The 19,757-nt window shown below is 42.2% G+C and overlaps 2 protein-coding genes across 25 annotated transcripts in view; one reads left to right on the plus strand and one right to left on the minus strand.

Moving 5' to 3' along the window:
* Positions 1–1,408: 1,408 nt before the first annotated feature.
* LOC114846826 (ras-related protein Rab-17-like) lies at positions 1,409–4,057 on the minus strand. The gene is made up of 5 exons (XM_029135955.3): positions 3,670–4,057; positions 2,650–2,801; positions 2,450–2,575; positions 2,266–2,359; positions 1,409–2,062 (listed from the first exon to the last, which is right to left on the minus strand). Exons 1-5 carry the CDS (start codon positions 3,848–3,850, stop codon positions 1,932–1,934), a joined length of 684 nt encoding a protein of 227 aa, XP_028991788.1. The 5' UTR covers positions 3,851–4,057; the 3' UTR covers positions 1,409–1,931.
* A 2,252-nt stretch (positions 4,058–6,309) lies between these two features.
* lrrfip1a (leucine rich repeat (in FLII) interacting protein 1a) overlaps positions 6,310–19,757 on the plus strand; it is a 29,825-nt gene continuing 16,377 nt past the window's right edge. For 5 of the 24 annotated variants that reach the window (XM_029135933.3, XM_029135941.3, XM_029135934.3 and 2 more), the window contains exons 1-6: positions 6,317–6,898; positions 14,963–15,049; positions 18,090–18,107; positions 18,235–18,306; positions 19,454–19,495; positions 19,700–19,750. In XM_029135933.3, coding sequence (XP_028991766.1) covers positions 6,809–6,898; positions 14,963–15,049; positions 18,090–18,107; positions 18,235–18,306; positions 19,454–19,495; positions 19,700–19,750 — 360 coding nt within the window. In that variant the 5' untranslated portion in view covers positions 6,317–6,808. Of the gene's footprint in view, positions 6,899–14,962; positions 15,050–18,089; positions 18,108–18,234; positions 18,307–19,453; positions 19,496–19,699; positions 19,751–19,757 lie in introns of all 24 variants that reach the window. The other 19 variants (XM_029135939.3, XM_029135940.3, XM_029135942.3 and 16 more) reach the window with 16 other exon arrangements.

Here is a 19,757-nt window from a genome sequence, read left to right on the forward strand (position 1 = left end):
AAAGAGAATGGTCCCAGCCTCATTTACATATACTGTGTATGGTTTCTGTGCGTCACTGCCTATTAACTATTTCTGGATTATTTACTGGATCTTATTGCTCACAATACAAGCATTAAGCCTGTTTAAATTCATCATTGATATTTATAATTTCATATTGTTCTTTTATTATCCATCCATCCATCCATTTTCTTAACCGCTTATTCCCTAACGCGGGGTCACGGGGGTGCTGGAGCCTAACCCAGCTGACAATGGGCGAGAGGCAGGGTACACCCTGGATGGGTCGCCAGTCCATCGCAGGGCAACACATAGACAGACAACCATTCACACACACACTCACACCTCTTTTATTATTATTTTATCATGTCTCCGGTATCATTTGTTGTTTTGTCATGGAAGCTGAAATCAATCACTGAATAAATTCCACAACTGATAAACCACATGGCACGACAGGTATAGCTGGCTAATGTGTCACCAGATAGAACTATTATCTTTCCTAGCCCCATTACGTTGGTCCTAGCCAGTTTCTATTGTTAGTTTGACATAATATAATCAAATCATGAAATATATACAAGATTCTTTTCATCTGCATTATTCGCATCTGGTGTTTGATACATCCTGGTGTACAAACACAGAACCAGACCAGTGAGACCAGTGAGGAGATTCGGCTGGAAAGAACTGAACATCTGACTTGCATCACAGCCACAGTTTACTGCTGAACAGCTGACAGAACATCTGGGGTTTCATTTTGCACTGGACACCTTCATTCTCTTTCAGTTTCTACAAGGGACGCAGCACATTCAGGCATGTATGTTTTTAGTACAATATCATAGGCAGTGTAAAGATTCTATGTATTTTCAGTAGAGCAGAGGGAAGAACAATGCATTTATATGTGGCTACAATACAAAACACTGAAATGTGGTAAATGGCCTGGCAGCATATCAGTGTTTGATCTTCATGTCTTAATGTTCAGAGCATGAGGATGTACAGAAAGGACATGGGTGTTTTATGGGAGCTGAATGCTAGACTTCAACAAGATGCCCTATTACTCACATAAGCCAAAGCTTTCTGGGCTTCAGGTCGGCTTGCTCCTGCTAGACCAGCTAATCCTGGACAGCTGTGCCTTGTCTTGGCTGTAGGGCCAAAACATGTAGCAAGCAAACATGGCAGCCATGCAGGATTGTTGTCTAGGGTGCAGTTAGATTTTTTGTGTACTGTACCAAAAGCCTGTGGTGTTGTCACAGTAGAGCGCTTCATAACGACGAATGAATGGGATTAGACTTTAACATCTGTTGAACCAGTAACAGATTGCAGGTCTCCATTGTCTTCTTTTATTTTAATATTTATATGTAGCTGTTAATATTAAGAGGCATTTTTGACAAAGATAAATTAATAGGCTTTACACAACATCTGCAATGCTGCAGCCAGAATGGCTTTTTATTTAAAACATTTATATTATCAAAGTAAAAAAAAAAAGAATTAGTCATATGTTGCTTTTTATCTGCAGGAGATTTTTCTTATTCAAACTAAAAGACCAGCAACCCCACAACCCTACAGAAGCTTGGGTTCAATCTGCACAATGAAGCTGCTTTAAGTGTTTACTGCAATTTATCACGTACTGTAAGAACATGGCAGTGTTTTAAATCAGTGAGCTGTAAAAATCCACATTTGGAGACACCCTGCAAAGATAAACTGTGAGAATGCAGAAAGCATGGGAGACAATGTTTTACAGATTAAGTGAGTTGACAGCAGGGGAGATGTAGTTAACCAAATGAAGCCAAGATGAGTTTGTCTTCATTTGTACTGTAAAAACACACACAGCAAAACTGATCAGTCTGAATTACTGGTGTGGCTGGTTTCTTCTTAAATCCAAAGATTTTAGTTTAGATCAGTTTATCCATGTGCATCCATCACCAACAGGCATCTATACAGATCTAGGGCCCAGCCTTACAGCAGGAAGCAAGAGGACTGAATGTCTTCCTGTGATGCATATCCACCAGGGGAGTCTCCTGCCATTCTGACAGACCTCCCTGCTGCTCCCCGATACACTCGTACACTCTGTGGGCTAAACCAAAGCTCTGTTACCAGTAATCATCAGTAGCACCAGAAGCCTGGACCCTGCACTGGCACAGTGGACCTTGGCTTAGCCAGTACTTCACAGCTTCTCCTGATTAATGCTAGGGTACAGCACACCGATATCTGCTGCTCTCTAGTGGCAGCTGACCATCTCCAGGCTTTGAACAGATTAGTCTGTGAGCAAACACTTACCTATACCGAGTAAAAGGTCACTAACTTGATCCCCTGACAGGGCCGATGTCTCTGTGAAGAACAATTCTGTGTCACTGGCCAGAGCTTGTCCTTCCTGTTTCATAACAAAAGAAATATACAATTGATCATTAGTTAGTCATGAGGAACTGTCATTACTGAGGAAGGTTAGCATCTTTGTCTGTACCTCTACTGGGACCTGCCGAGCCTCAGCCAGATCCCCTTTGTTGCCAACCAGCCATATGACAATGGACCCTGGGATGGAATGTTTCTTGAGCTCTTTGAGCCACAGCTGAGCTCTGATAAATGTCTCCTAAAGACACAGCACAACTGAAACTACAGTGGCAACAATAAAACATGACGGATTTGTGCGTCTGACCGTCTTACCCTCCTGCTGATATCGTAGACCAACAGTGCAGCATGAGCTCCTCTGTAGTAGAGAGGGGTGACGCTGTGGTATTTTTCCTGCCCTGCCGTGTCCCAGATTTCAAATCGAAGGGTGACGTCACTTAGATGCACCACTCTGGTCAGGAAGGCACCTAAAGAGTTGGGACAACAGCAATGTGAAAGTCAGAGTCTCTAGATATTGTAGACTGTGTGGACAGTGGGCCTGTCGGTCAGTCTTACATCAGAGAAACATGTCCAGCTACAGGTACAGGCAAAACATGGTGAGTTTATCTTAGCAACGAATGGAAAAAAGTTGGAGCAAACTGTGGCATAGAACCTGTTGTATGTCAGACTCGGGCAGGCGGCGGACCCACATGCAAAGCACAAAGGCGCGATGAGAGTTAAACACAGGTTTATTTTGCAAGGCAGGGTCAGACGGTCCAGGTCATACACAAGAGGCTCAGTAAAGAAGTACAAAGGGAGCAGGCAATCTCTAGTCCTGTATTCAAGCAGGGTTCGTTACACAGGAGGTCTCGGCAAAGGTACAGGCAGGGATTAAGCGAACTCACGGTCAGTTGGTTAGTCCAGGTTCAGGCAGGAAACACGGTCAAGACAATCGGGATCAATACACGAGGAACACGGACACGAGACACTGGAACGAGGACACTCAGGAAACTCGGGAAACTCAAGGAATTCAACAATCTGGCAAGGGACTATGGGAACAGGAGCTGACTAAATACACAGGTGGGTGATTAACTGATTACAGGCAGGTGTGGGTAATGAGCTAGGGAGTGAACAACTGAACCGATAACAGGAAACAACTAGAAACAAAACCCAAATCATGACATTGTACAGTAGCTAAGGCTACAGCTATCACTCCAGACAACCTGGGTACATTTAGATGAAAGACCGTCTTCTGCATCAAGTGAAGAATGCTAGCATAAGATAATGTGTCCATAAAAATTCCAGATTAACTTGTTACAAAGATTTCCCTTCTGGGATTTGAGGTCATGAACTCACAGCCTACAGTAGGTGATGCACTCCTGAATTCATCCTTGCCAAATCGCAATGCCAAACTCGACTTTCCCACACCAGAACTTCCCAGAAGGACCATCTTGACCCTGAAGGTCCGCACCATTCTCCTCAGTTTGTCCCCCTGGAGCGGAGCTCCTCCCAGAGCCCTTGGGAGAGTCTCCCCCATTGGAAGTGAGGACAAAAAAGAATGAGTCCAACAATCCTGTAATCCTCTTCCTGGTATAAATCAAACTTCAGTGGAGCTGTGATCTGTTGTTTGCTGGAAAGGTCTGAGCCGGCTTCACGTCATTTGACACAACACAGAAGTAAACCCAAAGTCCAGTCATAACTTGTAACACAATCATTTCACTTCCTTGTACAGTCTACACCCACGTCTGAGCCAGAGAGCCTTTCAGCCAATTACAAGTCAACAAGCTCATTCCTCCTCAACTTTTTGTGCTCATCACACCTCACATGTGAGGTAAGTGATGAGAAACAGTAAGTGTCGTGTTTCTAGTTAGTGACGCCTTGGAAGATTTCTCAAGTGCATAAACAGAAACTAGAAATGTTTAAGGGGAATTTTGGTCCTAATACAACATACAGTACTACTAATTATAATATTAGTAAGTAGCCACGGGAATCACCCCCAATGTTGTCTCTCAAGGGGTTTTCCACTGACAGCCTGTCACACCCTGTATCTCCTTCAATGACGCTGTATATTCACACGAGGGCAGCATTGCATATAAAATCTGTCTGTCCTACTGTGTCAGAGACTGTGTGTAAATGTAATTACACATTTTTTGTAATTAACAAGTATTTTTGGTGAACTCCTGTCACATTTTATTTGACTTTGGGCTTGTTATAGACACACGCTTTGAGAGAGCACAGTCTGAATTGCATCCAACAGACCTTTCCTTAAGGCCTATGAGACCTATGACTGTAACAATGGGGGCCTTCTGGATCCAGGAGCTCCGGGTTTTAACCAGTTCACTGTGACCTCAAGCTCAAATATTAACAAAACAGTGTTTAATGAAACATTTCGTTTGTAGGTAATCTGCCTAACTAATGTAAAAACAAGAAATACTTTCTTGTATCCAAAACCCAGTCAAGTTGCATTTTTTACTCAAGTTTTTGAACAAAGCATTCCAGTGAGTTCATTTTTGAAAACAAGTAGACCTTTGGACAAGATGTCTTGAAATTCCTTTGAGTCGTTGATGAGAATAGCACTGATAAGGTCACTTTAATTAATTTAATTTTACTCGTCTATCCTAAAATCACTTAATTCTCGAGTCGATGTGAACAAATGTGTCGAATTCAATTAGATCAAAAACGACTTTTAACCACCAAAAATCTGACACCCGCTTCGGATGTTATCAGCCATTACGAATGGGCTGATCAGAACTTATCAGCGCATTCGAATGGGCCAGTAGGGGCCTGCTCTGCCTCCTCGCGAACAGCTAACAGCTAGCTAAGTTGCTATGTTAAGCAGCTTTAGAGGTTATTGTGGTTAGGGTTAGGGCTGGATAACGGGTGGGGGGTTCAGGTTATAGTTAGCTAACACAACACCGCTAGCTACTTGCTAAGTTATGCTCGCTAATAAATCAAAATCCAAAACTTCGATCCTCCCGTCGGAACAACAACCGCTCAACAGCGCCCCTACTGACTCTGCTGGTTAAATCATCCGAGCCGTGATCAACCTTACGAATCATTGACAACGATCTACCGCACCTATTCACCGCTGCCAGCAGGTAGATCCACGTCACGGCTATGACAAGCACAGAGATATACATCTACATTTCTTCATCTGCTCAAAACTCTGTAAACAAAACTTGAAACCTGAGGACTTGTTTGTCACTTCAAGAACTAATTGGATATTAAAAATAGTAGATGGGTGTGACAAAGTGGTTTTTGGTTGACAGTGAACCCCTGAACATGTATGGAATCCCTGTGAAGAGGCTAATACAGCATTTAAGAGCTGTTGGTAATGCTCTGAGCCATTGTTTTAAAAGCAATTATTTTTTGGGGGGGGGGCGGTATTTACACTTTGATTCACAACTTGCTTTTATTGTAACAACAAATCTTAATTAAAAAAAATCAGCCAAAAAATTATTAACAAAGGAAGACGTAAAGGTGTTTAATTTAATATGAATACTTTTACTATATTTTCTCAGCTGTAAACATAATTTATTAGAATATATAATTTATGTACTTAGGTACATTTACTCAATTCCTGTAGTAGTATAAGGTATAGTAGGTATAGGTAGGTATAGTTTGAGGTTCATGCCATTGATATTTTGTTAAATTTTCTACAAATGTGAGAAAAACATTGCACTTTTTAGTACAGTATTAGTTACTAGTTAGTTTTTGTAGTTTGTATTTTTTTTAAGCTACTGCGTGAATTATGTAGTAAACACTTGTCACTTGATCGATAAGATACTGTAAGGTGGTTCTAATCAGTGTTTGCATCAGATTAAACATTGTTCATATACTGTTTCAGAGGTACGTAAAATATAAAGGTAATGAGTTTGCGTTCTTTGAATGTTTCTCATGGTGTTTATTTCTTGTTATGCGTCATCTTGAGACATACAATAAAACTTGTTTGTCCAGCTTCACTTGAACGCACCCTGACTGCCGTTGAAATTGGTATACAGTGGGTGATAGTTCTGTGTGAATCCTGCAGGTAATCCTGTCACACACTTTGGGTCAGTAGGAGGACGTAACATCGTATTCCTAGATCGTCGTAAACGATAACCGACCGTTATTTTTATATATGTGCATGTTGTCACAAAGTAACAGACATGAGCGGGAAGTTGCTAGCTACGAAATAGGGTCTGATTGAATTTGTCAGTGAACGCATCGGAGTCGCACGTGGGACAGAAGCTACTCTGCAAGCCACCGACGCAGAGCGAGACAGAGTCGCTCGCGACTTTGAGCGTCGTTACTGAAACACAGGAAGAGGCGTTAAAACGGATGTTTGGCAATGACCCATGCGGTGAACGCGGCCACACACGCTTCACTTTTATCCCCTCGCCTTTAACTTGAACATTTCAGCCACACATCAGAGCTTTACGCTTCAGCCGCCGTGTTTGGATTATTGTGCGCGCTGTTGGCAGTTTGTCAGAGTGCAGCGAGCGTTTGAGGAAACATGGGAACTCAGGGCACCGGACGGAAAAGATCGACCAAGAAGGAGAGGACGACGGCGGAGGACGATGCCCTGGATTTAATAGCCAGAGAGGTGGGTCAAGAGTTTGTCCAGATGTTCAACACGCCGCATTCTGCGATGAAATGGTGTGAATGATGACCTGTGGGGACAGACGGTGGCCAGACTGTGTCTTTACTGAGGCAGCCACTCAGGTTTCAGGTTATCTGATTTTCAACACTCAAACCCATAACTTTAATAAAGAATAGAACTTGTCATGACACAAGTAAATGCCGTTAGACTACTATAGCCCCCAATCTAAATGTGACCAGTGTTGTCATCGCCACAGTTTTGACTGATTTCCTGTTTTCCAGACAGCAGCGGCTTTATTTTCCTTGGCTGCTATTACAGCCTGGAAAAAGTGAACTTGTAAGAACCTGACGTTGCTGCCTGGTAACAAATGTGCAAGTGTGGCGCATTTTTTTAAATTTCTTTTTTGGTTAGGCCAGAGTTGGTTCAAAGCACTGCTTTTCCTCAAAGGTAATATCCGCCTGTGCTCCAGACGGCATGCCGGTCAGACCAGTGGCGACTCTCACACATGACCTGCAGCTGATTAGTAGCGCTCTCCACCAGGGATCAGACTTTCATGTGCTAACCTGCAGGAATACTAGTGGCATCAATAACACTCATTACTGCAAATCTGGCTTCAGCAGGTGCTGCAGTCCTGCTGTGGCATGCTCACGTTGTTCTAAGGGTCTAATCTCTTTATTGTGATGAGTTTAGTGAAGGATAAATAAATTGGTGTTTTGTGGCAGGCACCGAGTGTGTGGAGTTGGGTTTAAGTTACTCATTTAAAGTGTTCTTCATCTTTTAGGTCTGCTGCTCATCTCATTCGGAGTTGCTGGAGCTATACATTAAATGCTGAACTGTTGAATTGTATACAGTTGTTCCTTTGCACTGAAGCTGTGGCATCATAACCGTTCTTCCATTTCAGGACAGCTTCAGACGTGTACAGTACTTTGTTGAGAGGAAGTTGCTTCTATGCGAACCCAACCCGGATGTTTGGCGGAATTTGCATATCACTTTGTAACCGTCTTACTCAATCGCTGTAATAATGGGTGTCTAGCAGTAGTTTCATCTTCTCTTAACTGCTTAGCCGACTATCTACAGCACAGAGGTGTGTATGAAGCTGCACATTCCTGTAGCTGGTAATCCTTTCTTGTCCGTTTACAGCGGCAGGAATGTCGTCTGTCTGGATGAGGAATTTCAAGGTGATGAGGAACAATTGGCTGCTGCAGGGGCACAATATTCAATCAGAGGTTTGCCTTATGTGGATAAGTCCTCTACAGCATGTAGTGGTGGTGAAGCACACTGTCACATCTGTGCAACAATGAGAAAGGCTGTGCCTTTAAGTAGCAGAGGGGCTAAGTCCCTCCCTGGCTGTCCTCTGTCAGGGTGGTATGTCGGCTCTGATGAGTTGGCCCGTTTTAAAAATAGACCCTCCTGAAAGATCAGCTGTTGCTGCACCCTAGTTTGAGAGTGGGTCTGTGACTGGGGGTAGGGAGAGGAAAGGGATGTTCACCAACTGGTCATTTTGCCAGCTTGAAAATAGTAACTCGTGTGGAATTAATAGACAGTATGAACGGTCATGGTGTATGGTAGAAGGGAGCTGCTGTGTTAGGACTGTAGAAAACAGATCACAGGACCTGCACCATGAGGATGGTGTTCCCAGCTCCTAGGACTCATATAGGAAAAACTGACACTAATATATGAATGGGCAGACACTGTGCCCTGAGGGAGAGAGGGAAGTCAGACCTTTGACTAAATGGGCATAATTGCACTTCATAATGTGACACTGAACAACCAAACAGAATTCTGGCTCCCACTATCTGTGGAAAACCAACAGGTTTAAAGAAGCAGAGTAAAGCACAAGATAAGCATGACTAGGAAAGTGAAGCACAAACTCAAGGAGGCCGTTATCTAAGCTAAGCTGTAAGTGTTTACTGTATCATGCACTAGGTCTCATACCTGCAGTATATTGATATGGTGTAAATACTCAACATTCCAGAATGCAGCACCAGTTTGCACTTGCAGTTTGTTGCTTCTGTTTATTTACATGTGCTCTTGAACGCACTGAATCCTTTTCTGCTGCTGTAAAAAATTAATTTCACAATTATTCTTCAACCTCAGTCGCTGTGCATGTATAGGGACAGTATCTGACCTGGTCAAAAACAGAGAAATGAAACACTAAATAGTCCTTTTTCCCCAGTGCAGAGCTATTGTTGGCTTTTAAACATCACCATATGTAGTTCACTAATGGTCAGTTTCAAGTTCAAAAGTGATCATGTGATCTGAGTCCTCACTTTAGGCCTGCGTTAAGCTTTCAACAACCACAGTTTAGCTGAATCCTTTGACATTTTCCAGTGAAGACCTCTGCATGCTGGTGTGTGGCTCCATGTTGGCCTGGGCAGCTTTACTCATGTCTCCTTAAAAGGACTTGGAGCCTCTGTGTTGACTTCCTTTTGATGACGTCACAATGTGCACTGCTGATGCAGATTGTTATCAGCTTCTTCCTGTTTATTCACCATGGATGAAGCTTTGGGAACACTGGGGTGTGAGGCTCAGTGAGAATCTACTGCAGGTGTGACTCTGTGTGATAGATCTATCTGATACACCCACAATGTTTGGTAGCAGGTTGCCAAGCAGGGATGATGCCACAGGGTGGTACGACCAGAACTCTTTCCAAATGGTGTCGCACACATAAATGTGTTTTTCTTAGTGTTTTCCAGAGAGGTTTAGGCAGCACTGTTAGAAAAACCTACAGTAGGATGCTGACTTGGGGAAACAGCTTTTATTTAATCTGGCCAATTTAATCTGGAGTCTCACACTAACTCAACTGATAAATTTAATCTTCTTACCTGAGACTTGTTCTGTAGGTTGAGTTTACTTCAGAATATCGCTGACTAATTATGTCTGAGACACACTGTTAGCCCTTGACGATAAAGAATGGTCCTGGAAGATGAAACTGCAACATGAGGCTGTAGTTTCCATAACACTAAATATAAATCCACACCAGATCTGTATCTTTTTGAATAATAGAGGATAAGGATTAACCAATATCTGAGTGTTGTCACTGTGAAGGGAAGTTGGGCAGTTCTTCATTAGTAACTGATCACCAGTCACCCTTCCCTTCGGGGGTGTCACTCCCCAGAAGCACGGAGTAAACATTGTTCACATCAGTGTTTGTGACTCCACTCAAGTTGTATGAAGAAGTACGAACTCAGAAAACATTTCACACAACTGTCTATCTATGTACAAAGCACCAAATAAAGAGAAATTACATAACTTTCTTTGAGGTTTTGCTTAGTCCCAACAAGCTTTAGTAAGATGCCAGAGCCAGTGAGAGTTGTACAGAAGACCCCACAGGGTGTGACCAACTGGAAACATCTGGGAAACATCAAGCAAACATGTCCAGTGATTGTTATACTTAGTAGTGAACATTAGTCATGTTCTAGTAAGACCAGCAGCTCTTTGGGAGCAGTAGTGTATTGTGACTGGAGGGTTTCTTAGTTTTGTATTGTTTACTGATCTAATAAACGTAAAGTGTTAAAAGCTGGACACCTCTGGGTGATCCTGTGTTTCACCCCCAGGCTCAGCTAGACCTCGGATACTTTAGGGTTACATTTTTACATTTTCTCACCATAAAACCAGCTGCCTCTGTAGTTTAATTTTAGAACTGACTAAAGCTCACTGTTTATTTTATTCCTGGCCTACGAGCTTCACAGCTGTTCCACGTGTTTGTGGTGCAGTGAAGTCAACTTGCGTTTGTGTTCTACTGAAAGAATGTAGGAGGACACGAGCAGGACCTCCGGAATCAGCATCACTGGGATTCTAATGTAAAAGATTAGTAATGTTTATGTGCAGGAGGTGAATAGGTATGTTATGCTGTTGAGTTAGCATTGATAAGATGATACTTGTTGATTTACAGGTTTGTACTATAGTAGTAGAGCTCATCCGTTTCCATGACAACTGATCAAAAGTCCATTTTCTGTTGCTAAAAATGGACTTTGATTTGCCACCATACAGTAGTTAAGCCTTAGTTTCCAGTTGTGTTGAATTATAAAGAGATTTGGTTTACTTATTGCAGTCATTATGTTCAGTCTCTTATATCTGAAGATTAATGTGTAGAAACACTTTAGGTCCATTAATTAAATGTTCCCTCCTAAAGGCGTGGCTGTAGCAACAGAAACAAACAAAGAGGAAACTGGTCTCTTTTTCCATTTGGTCACATTCGCCATCGACTGCCTAACAAACAAACGGTGTATGTGTGTGTGTCAGGACATGGTAATGGTCACACCCAATTTAATACAAAATACATAATAATAATAATAATAATAATAATAATAATACAAAATCAAACCCCCAGATGATCCAAAATTAGCCGTGTCTGTTTGCTCTCTTTGTCCAGTCTGTCAGCACTGAAAGTCAGTAAGGAGCTGAACACTGGCATTCAGGGCGTGGGAACCGAGCTCACTGGAGACTAGAGGCAGACCAGGCTGGCATTTACGTCTGGTGGCAGCTAAGGGCTGAGCTCTGAGAGGCTGTCAGTGTACTCCAGGATGAGGCTGAGAGAAGCCAGGCAACACAACTGTCCCCTGCATCAGGGGTTTGCATACACAAGAGGCCATTAAGGACAATTAAAACCCGCCTTTTGTTGGCAGGTTACATCCAAGTAACAGAGCCTGTTCCATCTGGTCAATAAGTAGCTCACTCGTTTTTTGTGGGACAGTTCCCATTCAGATGCTTTTGAATTAGAGTGTTCTAGATAGAACTTTGGAGGATTTAGGTCATTATAAATAGCTGTGAAGGACAGGGCAAAAAGAGTTGCTTCTGTATTATGGCCTAGTTATGTGCATCTCTGTAGTAAACCCTCTGAGGGATGTCATGTAAGAACTTCAGTCATCCAGGGTTACTGACATTATGGCTTATTTTGATAACGGCAAGCCGATATGAATTATGTGGTTAAAGCTGCAGTTTTTTAAAGTCAGACATTATATACACGACTTGATTTGAATCCTGCTGCAGTGAAACCTTTACACAATGTGGTTGTAGAAATGTCTATATTTACAATAGCATCAATATGTACAGTAATAATAACTGGAGGTCAGTTTCAGTCGTACAGTTTCACATTGTAGTCAGTTAATGTTCATGTTCATGTCAGATCTGGATGTGAGTTTGGGCTCCTGGTCATTGGTGGAACATCACTCAACATGAACATCTTTTTAAGGCAGCTAATGCTACATGACAAAACAACACACAGTACAGACAGATACATTATGTGAACAAGGATGATGATTTTTGGTTAATTCATTTGCCTCGTTTCCAATGTATAAAGGCCTATAAATGCAGACAGGTCTTGGGAAGTACAGTAAATGATTCACAGACATCCTCTCATTTGTGTAACTACACACCTCGTAGACAGAATAATGTGTTTATTATACTGCCACATTCTATAAATAATCAGAAAGATGTTTATTTCCAAGTATAGTAAATGTTTCGCCGTATTGGGAATTTGCTTCGGTGATTTGGTACTTATCTAAAACATAAAGGACATAAACCAGTGAAGTATGTGTAGTAACAGATTAAAAAAAAGTTAAGTATCAATGCAAAATTGATCGGCAGATGTACAGAGAAAAGTGTGGCGCAGAACATGGCAGAGCAAGACAGTGTCATTTGTTACTTACGAATCTACTGGCAGATAGAAAGAAGCTGACGTGAGGTTTTGGTCCGGATGGACAGTAACCTCCTTCCTGAGGGGAGTTTCTCAAAGAGGCCACGTCCAAGGTGGTGGGGTCAGCTGTGATCCGACCTGCAAGTCTTGGACAGATGGAGAGTTACAGCCGATCACCTTCTCAGCAAGTGCGTGGACTCTTTGCTGTTTCCTGGCAGTGGCCTCAGGGAACCACACGGTGATGGAGGAGGATGAGGGAAAGAACCAGCATCTTGACAAATGGGCTTTTTTGATGGGAGAGCTGATGGACAGCTTCCACTCGAGGTCCTGGAAGATGGTGGTGCCCAGGAACCGGAAGGAGTTTCCTGAAGGCTATGATTTTCTCAACTGTCTTGTGGGTGTTCAGTTCTAGGTTGTTCTGGCCACACCAGGACATCAGGCAGTCTACCTCGGTTTACATCTACTTTGGCTAAAGAAACCCTTTTTGTGAATTGGGGCTTGAAACTGTTTCTCATCAACGAGAAATTCCCACTAAGCACAGGTCACCAGCCCATCATGATGATGATGATGATAATAATAATAATATCATTATTATTATCATTATTATTATATAATTCTATTATATTATATATTGTGTGTGTATTATATAATTATATATAATATATATATATATAATTATATATTGCGGTCTCAAATGAAACGTTCACAGTAGGTGAAATTTGTGTAGCACTTCTACAAGTTGTTGCGATCTAATCGTCTGCTTGTTCTGCCAGTGACTGTTGTGGTACATTGTACACAATGTGACACTAAAGGCCCAGCCCATCAGATCCTTGAACTCATATTAAAAATACCAGTTCATTAATATCCAACATGACACAACATGTTTGTTTTGGCTCCCACCTCATCAGTGTAGCTCAACTAATAATTAACTGTGACGCAGTAGAAATGGTCCTAACCTTAAGCTTGCTGTTACTGTTGCTGGAGGACTGGAAGTGACAACCAGGGTGTTAATGGTTAAAGGTTTCCAAAGGCTGTGTTTATTTTCTGTGGGCAAAATGTCTGACGTTATGTCTTAGATTACAGAGCATTAGACTTTAAGCAATCATTGACTCAAGAGCTTTTTGGTCTTTTATATAACTGTTAAGTTGCTGGTTTCCCGGCCTGCAGCCTATTCGCACGCTGCACATTCACTGCAGGGTAAAAAGAAGTGACACTGATGCAGCAACCAGCCTTCTTTTGGGAAATTAAAGAGTTTATTCAGACAAGATGGCAACGTTCAGCTTCAAAAGCATTACTACGCACAAAGGCCGTTTCTCCACTGACCTCTTTTTTTGTGGGTCTGGTGACGTGATTGTCAATGATTCAGGTAACATAACCAGGCACCCTTAGATGCTATGCTGAATATGCTGAAAAGTTAATGGTCACTTTTCTTCCTTGGTGCAACAGCTTAGATCATCTTTCACTAACCAAAATTCTATGAGAGAACGGACATGATTTCAGTGTGTGTGTTAGTGAGACAGGCTCCAATACCAACAGTGTTTTACTGTTTGCAGTCAAGCTGAGGTATTACTTTGAAACAACACTGAACCATCCTACCACTGATATCACACTGCAGGTGTGGTCTTCCAGTTTAAATGTTGATACTGTCTCAAGGCTCGTAAACGTCTGTACTAATAACCTCATGGGATAGTTTAAGGCTAAGGTGTCACTGTTCAGGAAGGAATAACTGGAAATGAAAGAACAAATAAATGTGAACATGAGGACACATGCTGTGCTATGATTTGAGTTCCTTTTATTTTACTAACCACCGGCATGAGTCTGAAGTAAAACCGCAAAAAGTCAAATACAGTTCTTTTTTTAAACATAGCTTCTTATTAATGTGTATGAAAATGTCTCCTTTGGAACTAACCATTCGGTTTCCTGTTACAGGCTTCTAGTGACTGGCTCTGGAAACAAACGTTAGTGCAGTAGTAGTAGTGGTGTTCCCACCTAGAGGTGAACAGTCTGCAATCACATGGCGGCTACCACAGAGTTAGAGGAAGGAAATGCTTACACACTTACAGTGCTCGCTCTGAGAGACGTCCTTTTAAGGACAAGGCCTCGCTCTCACCCGGGTGCTGAGTGGAGCCACAGCAATGCTTCAGATGCACAAATATAACGCAAATGTCCAAATGCACTCAACTACACACACAACAGCAACCAAATCTATAGATTCATTAATCAAATTTAGTGGCATTAGTTTGTTCTAACCGTACAAACTGTATTTGTTGTGTGTGATTTGGCTTTTATTAGTTTCACAGTCACATTCAACTTGTCAAAGAGCTGGAGCTGTGGTCACACCAGTGTCCTGTGCCTAGAAATGTGTTGGTTTATGACATGTTCAGCAGATGTTTCACCTCCCTTTTTCTCTTCCATGATCCACCTCTAAGGCCGAGGCCAGGCTGGCAGCGAAGAGGGCAGCCAGGGCAGAAGCCAGAGAGATCCGGATGAAGGAGCTGGAGAGACAACAGAAGGAGGTACAGAAGTCCGAGTACTCACTCACATTCTAACCAACCTTCTTACAGACTGGAGCAGGACATGCTACTGTAGTTTGCCCAAAAGAAAATGTTTGGGGAGCTACATGTATTCCACCAAACTATGGCTCCACTTGATTCCTGTTTAACTCATTTAACACTAAAGGCTATGCTGTGTATGTATGCTTCCCCTAAATGCACTGGAGGACCTGGAGCATTTCCTTTCAGCGTTGCCTTATGCTGCTGTGGTGCTAGTCGTGACACTGGCCTAGTACTGACCTAGTACTGTTCAGGAGTTGGTCAGACTGTTGTTCACAGTGCAAAGAGCTAGAGGAATATGTACAGAATAAAAACCAACGAACACCTTTTTCTTAGAATTTAAAATGATTTACTAATTCAACATAATTATAAGAACATTTTTTCGTACTAAATTATTGAATATCAACATCTTGTGCACATACAGTTCCCCCAAATACTGAGGATTGTTAAGTGGGGTTTACATCTCATGTATCTCTTGTAATAAGTAGAAAACTCATTAAAGAGTCTCACTAATGACTTGAATCTGTTCAGTTAATCCTAAACTCCCAGACACACACTGAATGACAACTCTTCTTTTAAGCTCACAGGTTCTAATAACAGAGTGCTGCTACATGTAGAGTTATTTAAAAAAATAAAAAATCGTTTTAATAGCAATTATGTTACTAGTAGTAATTGTGATGGTGCAATTATCAATGTGCTGTAGCATAATGGTTAGGGAGTGAGTGAAAAGCTCTCTGCTGTGTGCTTGGGCTCCAGGTCAATTCCTTTTTCTCTGGAGTATTCCTATACACACATACTTTTGATAACATACTTTTTCAAAACGCTAATTCTAAAAATGTCTGCGTCAGATCAGTAGGAAAAGTTTGAAAGCTTCTAAAACTGAAATGGCAGGTGGCCACAAATTAGCTAAACATGATGAGATAATCTTAGAAAAGCATGTACATATAAAATTCGATTTGCAGATGGAACAAGCTGTTTAAAGATGTAACTGTGTTCCCTTAGTAGTTATAACATAGCACAAACTGCTAGACATGAACAATGAATCAGTTACAGGTAGAATTATTTTTCTCAAAAAATGAATAAGGAGCCATCATTGACACTGCTATCCATTGGTTATTAAGCAATCAAAACACAGGTGGAGGGGCCAGAAAACTGTAATCCACATCAAGCACACACACATGCGTCGCAGTCATACGCACTGGATTAGTGTGTGTGTGTGTGTTAAACCCAGCCAAGGACTAAAGTAGCTTAGTGTGTGGGGTTCAGACTGTTGTTGTCGACATGAGCGGTAGGTAGCTGCACTGGTAGGGCTGAAGACATGACCTGCCACGGGATGGCTGGCTCGATGGAGGTAAACAACAGTTTTGTAGTGGCTTTCATGGTCCGGAGCTGAGATCTCAGCGCCGCCTTCTGCTGTAATATTACCTGCATGACCGTCTGTGGTCGGCCTTGCCTGAGGGATGCCACCTTTCCTGGTGCCTTGAGCGCAGCAGCAGGACGGCCGGGCGTCGGCTGGCGGGGAGGGGGCTACGGGCGGCCCTCACCGGGCGTCCAGCTACCCCTCCAATCAATAAGGAGAGCCCGGTGAGTTGACTGGAACGGACGCAAACATAAGCTGCTTGTGAATGGGCTTATGACGGCAAGCCTCAGTAATTGGGTGTCCAGACACATAATGAGGCATAGTAGTAGATCCCTCCAGTCAGTTAAAAGTCTGTTTTGATTTTGTGACACATTATGCTGTGTCAATCTTTATGGCATTCATTCTTTTATAGTCTGTAAATAGTGAAAACTAATGTTTAGTTTTTTGATTTTACTAATGACGTCCTAATTACATAAATGTCAAAGGTCACAGAATTATTCAGATTCAATGTGCTCTAGTATGAAGTAGTTTGCCTGTATATTAAGGCAAACTGTGTGTGTATCCTCTTTGTTCTGATGATGGAGCTACAGTGATGTGTGCAAGGTGTTTATGCAAGAATGTTTTGGACCTGTGAATTGTCCTCACTGATGAGCTGTAACATCACAGAGCTTCTTCACCGTCTGTGGCAGGATCGGATAATATGATAATGTCTGACCTGTCACATCATTAGAAGCAAGGATGAAATGGCTCAACAAGACAAATGGAGGTAACTGAGTGTAAGGACGTGACCACTTCATTCAACAGAAACTATAAATTCAAAGCTGTGATCTGATGAATGCAAAAGGTCCCACAGTGGATATTAGAGGCAAAGCAGATAAGCTGTACATTGGGCAAGAGTACAAGGGCAGCAGTCATAGAAAACTTGGATTAAAGTACAGAGCAGTCAGACAACCAACATTAAGGTGGGGTTGTGCATTAAAGTGTTGATCAGCAGTGAACACCTAACAAGGTGTAGTTCCAGTGTTTGTGTGTGTGATGGAAAGGTAGCGCATGGTCTTTGGCATCCAGTGTCTGGGTCATTCATTCTGCAGCACGTTAATAAAATTGTGTAAGTGTCAGCTTCTTCACACAGCGTTGGGTTTATGTGGCATCATGCTGTAGTCAGTACAGGATGAGCTGTTTTTGGCATATTTGTGACTTAGATAGTTGTGTTACTTTGATAGGCTTGTCTTTGGGCATTTCCTCAAACATTTGCTCAGATCACACAGCTGCCGGTACACACACCAGCCTCAGGAGACTGGATCCTTGTATCGGAGGCAGAGTCAGATCCTGGGTTGATTCTCAGGTTGGATCTTTAGTTGGATCCTTGTTAACGCGACCTCAGGCTGAACTCTGAGTGAGAGGATAGAGGGGTCGGCAGCGTAAGACTGAGGTGATTGGATTTAACTGCCTCGCTTAGTTTCTCTCCCAATTCAAAAGGAGAAAAGGTGTTTAATAAATAATCATTAATGTCATGACTAATTTCCTTTTTGGATTTTATTGTTTTGTTTTTATTGTCTCTCTCTAAGACTCTCTTCTCTGCTTTCCATGATTTCATGATCCTCCTGGCTATTTCTTCTCTTCCTTTGTGGTGTTGGTGTGTAGATCTTTCAGGTTCAGAAGGTAGGTTTTATGTTTCTCCGTTCTACCTCAGGCACAGTTTGCTTATAATGAAGCTAAAGAGAGTCGTGGGGAACGTGTTACTAATGCTGTGTCATTTTTCCTGCCGCGACGTCCTGTCTCGTCTTAGAAATACTATGACTTGAATCCAAAGCCAGATGATGTTGCTGACAGAAAATGGGGAGATATTGAACAATGGATGGTACAGTACAGTTTGTGTGGCGTGTAAAAACATTTTGCTTGTACTATAACTATGTGTTATTGCATGTGGAGCTGTTTTTTTACATATTTAGTGTGCAGAGTGTGGTTTTGAATCCCACATAATTCCTGTTGAGCGTTTTAGAAAATAACTGATCATAATGAGTCAAAGCTCATCTCTTAATGATAATCCACTTAGTCGGAGGAGCAGTGTGGTCGGTTGGCTTTGACTCAGCATGACCATCTGCCCCACTGGAGTGAGACTGTATGAGATCTGCTGGGAAGATTGTACTTGTCTGTGTGAGCGTTAACTAATAATGATGTGTTTTTTTTTCTAACGTAAGTCCTTTACACTCTAAAGGACCATAAGTCAGGCTATATTGGAAGGCATGTGCAGTACAGAGGGGGACATGTGTATGTAACACACAAGCATTATATTAAACATCTATCAGCATTGTCCAAGCTGTCACACAAACCTCATGATTGGTACAATCGCTCAAGACTGGTGCAACAATATTGTTGAGCAACACCAGAATGACACAAGTTACATGCTGGTTTTCTCAACTACTAAATATCACTAACGACACTGTAGCCTCCCCTCATAATCAGCCAGTCGAGCACAGAGGAGGTAATGCAGGAAACAACAGGAGAAGCAGCTCTTATTATCACTGACCCTGAATCATAACATCACTGGGGTCAGTTTATCTTCTGGTGGCAAGCTGAAAATGCAGATTGTCGAAAGGAGAAAACTTCAGTGTATTGATGGCATTCACTGCATGGCATCAAGTAGATGCCTCAGTAGAATGTAGACTCTCACTGGTTCAGTGTTGTTGGAATTCCACTACCTCAACAGAACATCTGTGACTGAAACTATTTTACTAACTGCAGTGATATGCTGTGAAGGTAGAACAAACAGTTGGCTTCACCCGTGTGGTTTTATGAAGCATGTTTGTGTGATTGTAACCTTGTAGTCGTTGCACTGTTTTCACTGACTTTAAAACATTTTGACCTGGAATGAAGCAATGCAGCTTCTATCTTCTTGGATTGGATCGTTATCGTCTTCATCCATCTATCTGCTTTATGTCATTCATACCCCCTCATCCTTGTTCTCCCCCCTCATCCTTGTTCTCCCCCTATCCCCCCTCATCCAGGAGGACAGTGAGAGATACTCACGTTCTTCACGGATGCGCACGGTTTGTAGCTCTCCCTCGGTCTCCACCATCTCTTACCTTTCAAGCTCTTGAAAAATGTTAAAATAAAATGAAATATAATTCCTAGCTGACAAATATACAAATATTACTTTGTGTACAAACCAACTTAACAATATAGCGTCTGTCCAGAGTTACTGTTGCTCTCCGACCCCTAACCACCCATTTTGATGTCTCACTCTCTCACAGCTTTCAGACGATGATGAGCGGATGTCTGTGGGAAGCCGGAGCAGTGTCAGGGTCAGTA

This window comes from Betta splendens, chromosome 21, assembly GCF_900634795.4.
Source record: "Betta splendens chromosome 21, fBetSpl5.4, whole genome shotgun sequence".
Taxonomy (NCBI): Eukaryota; Metazoa; Chordata; class Actinopteri; order Anabantiformes; family Osphronemidae; genus Betta; species Betta splendens.

Coding starts and splice junctions, on each gene's coding strand:
- LOC114846826 (XM_029135955.3), bottom strand. CDS start 3,850: ATGGGGGAGACTCTCCCAAGGGCTCTGGGAGGAGCTCCGCTCCAGGGG. Junction 2,802..3,669: donor TGCATCACCTACTGTAGGCT/GTGAGTTCATGA, acceptor CCAACTCTTTAG/GTGCCTTCCTGACCAGAGTG. Junction 2,576..2,649: donor TCTACGATATCAGCAGGAGG/GTAAGACGGTCA, acceptor CTGTGTCTTTAG/GAGACATTTATCAGAGCTCA.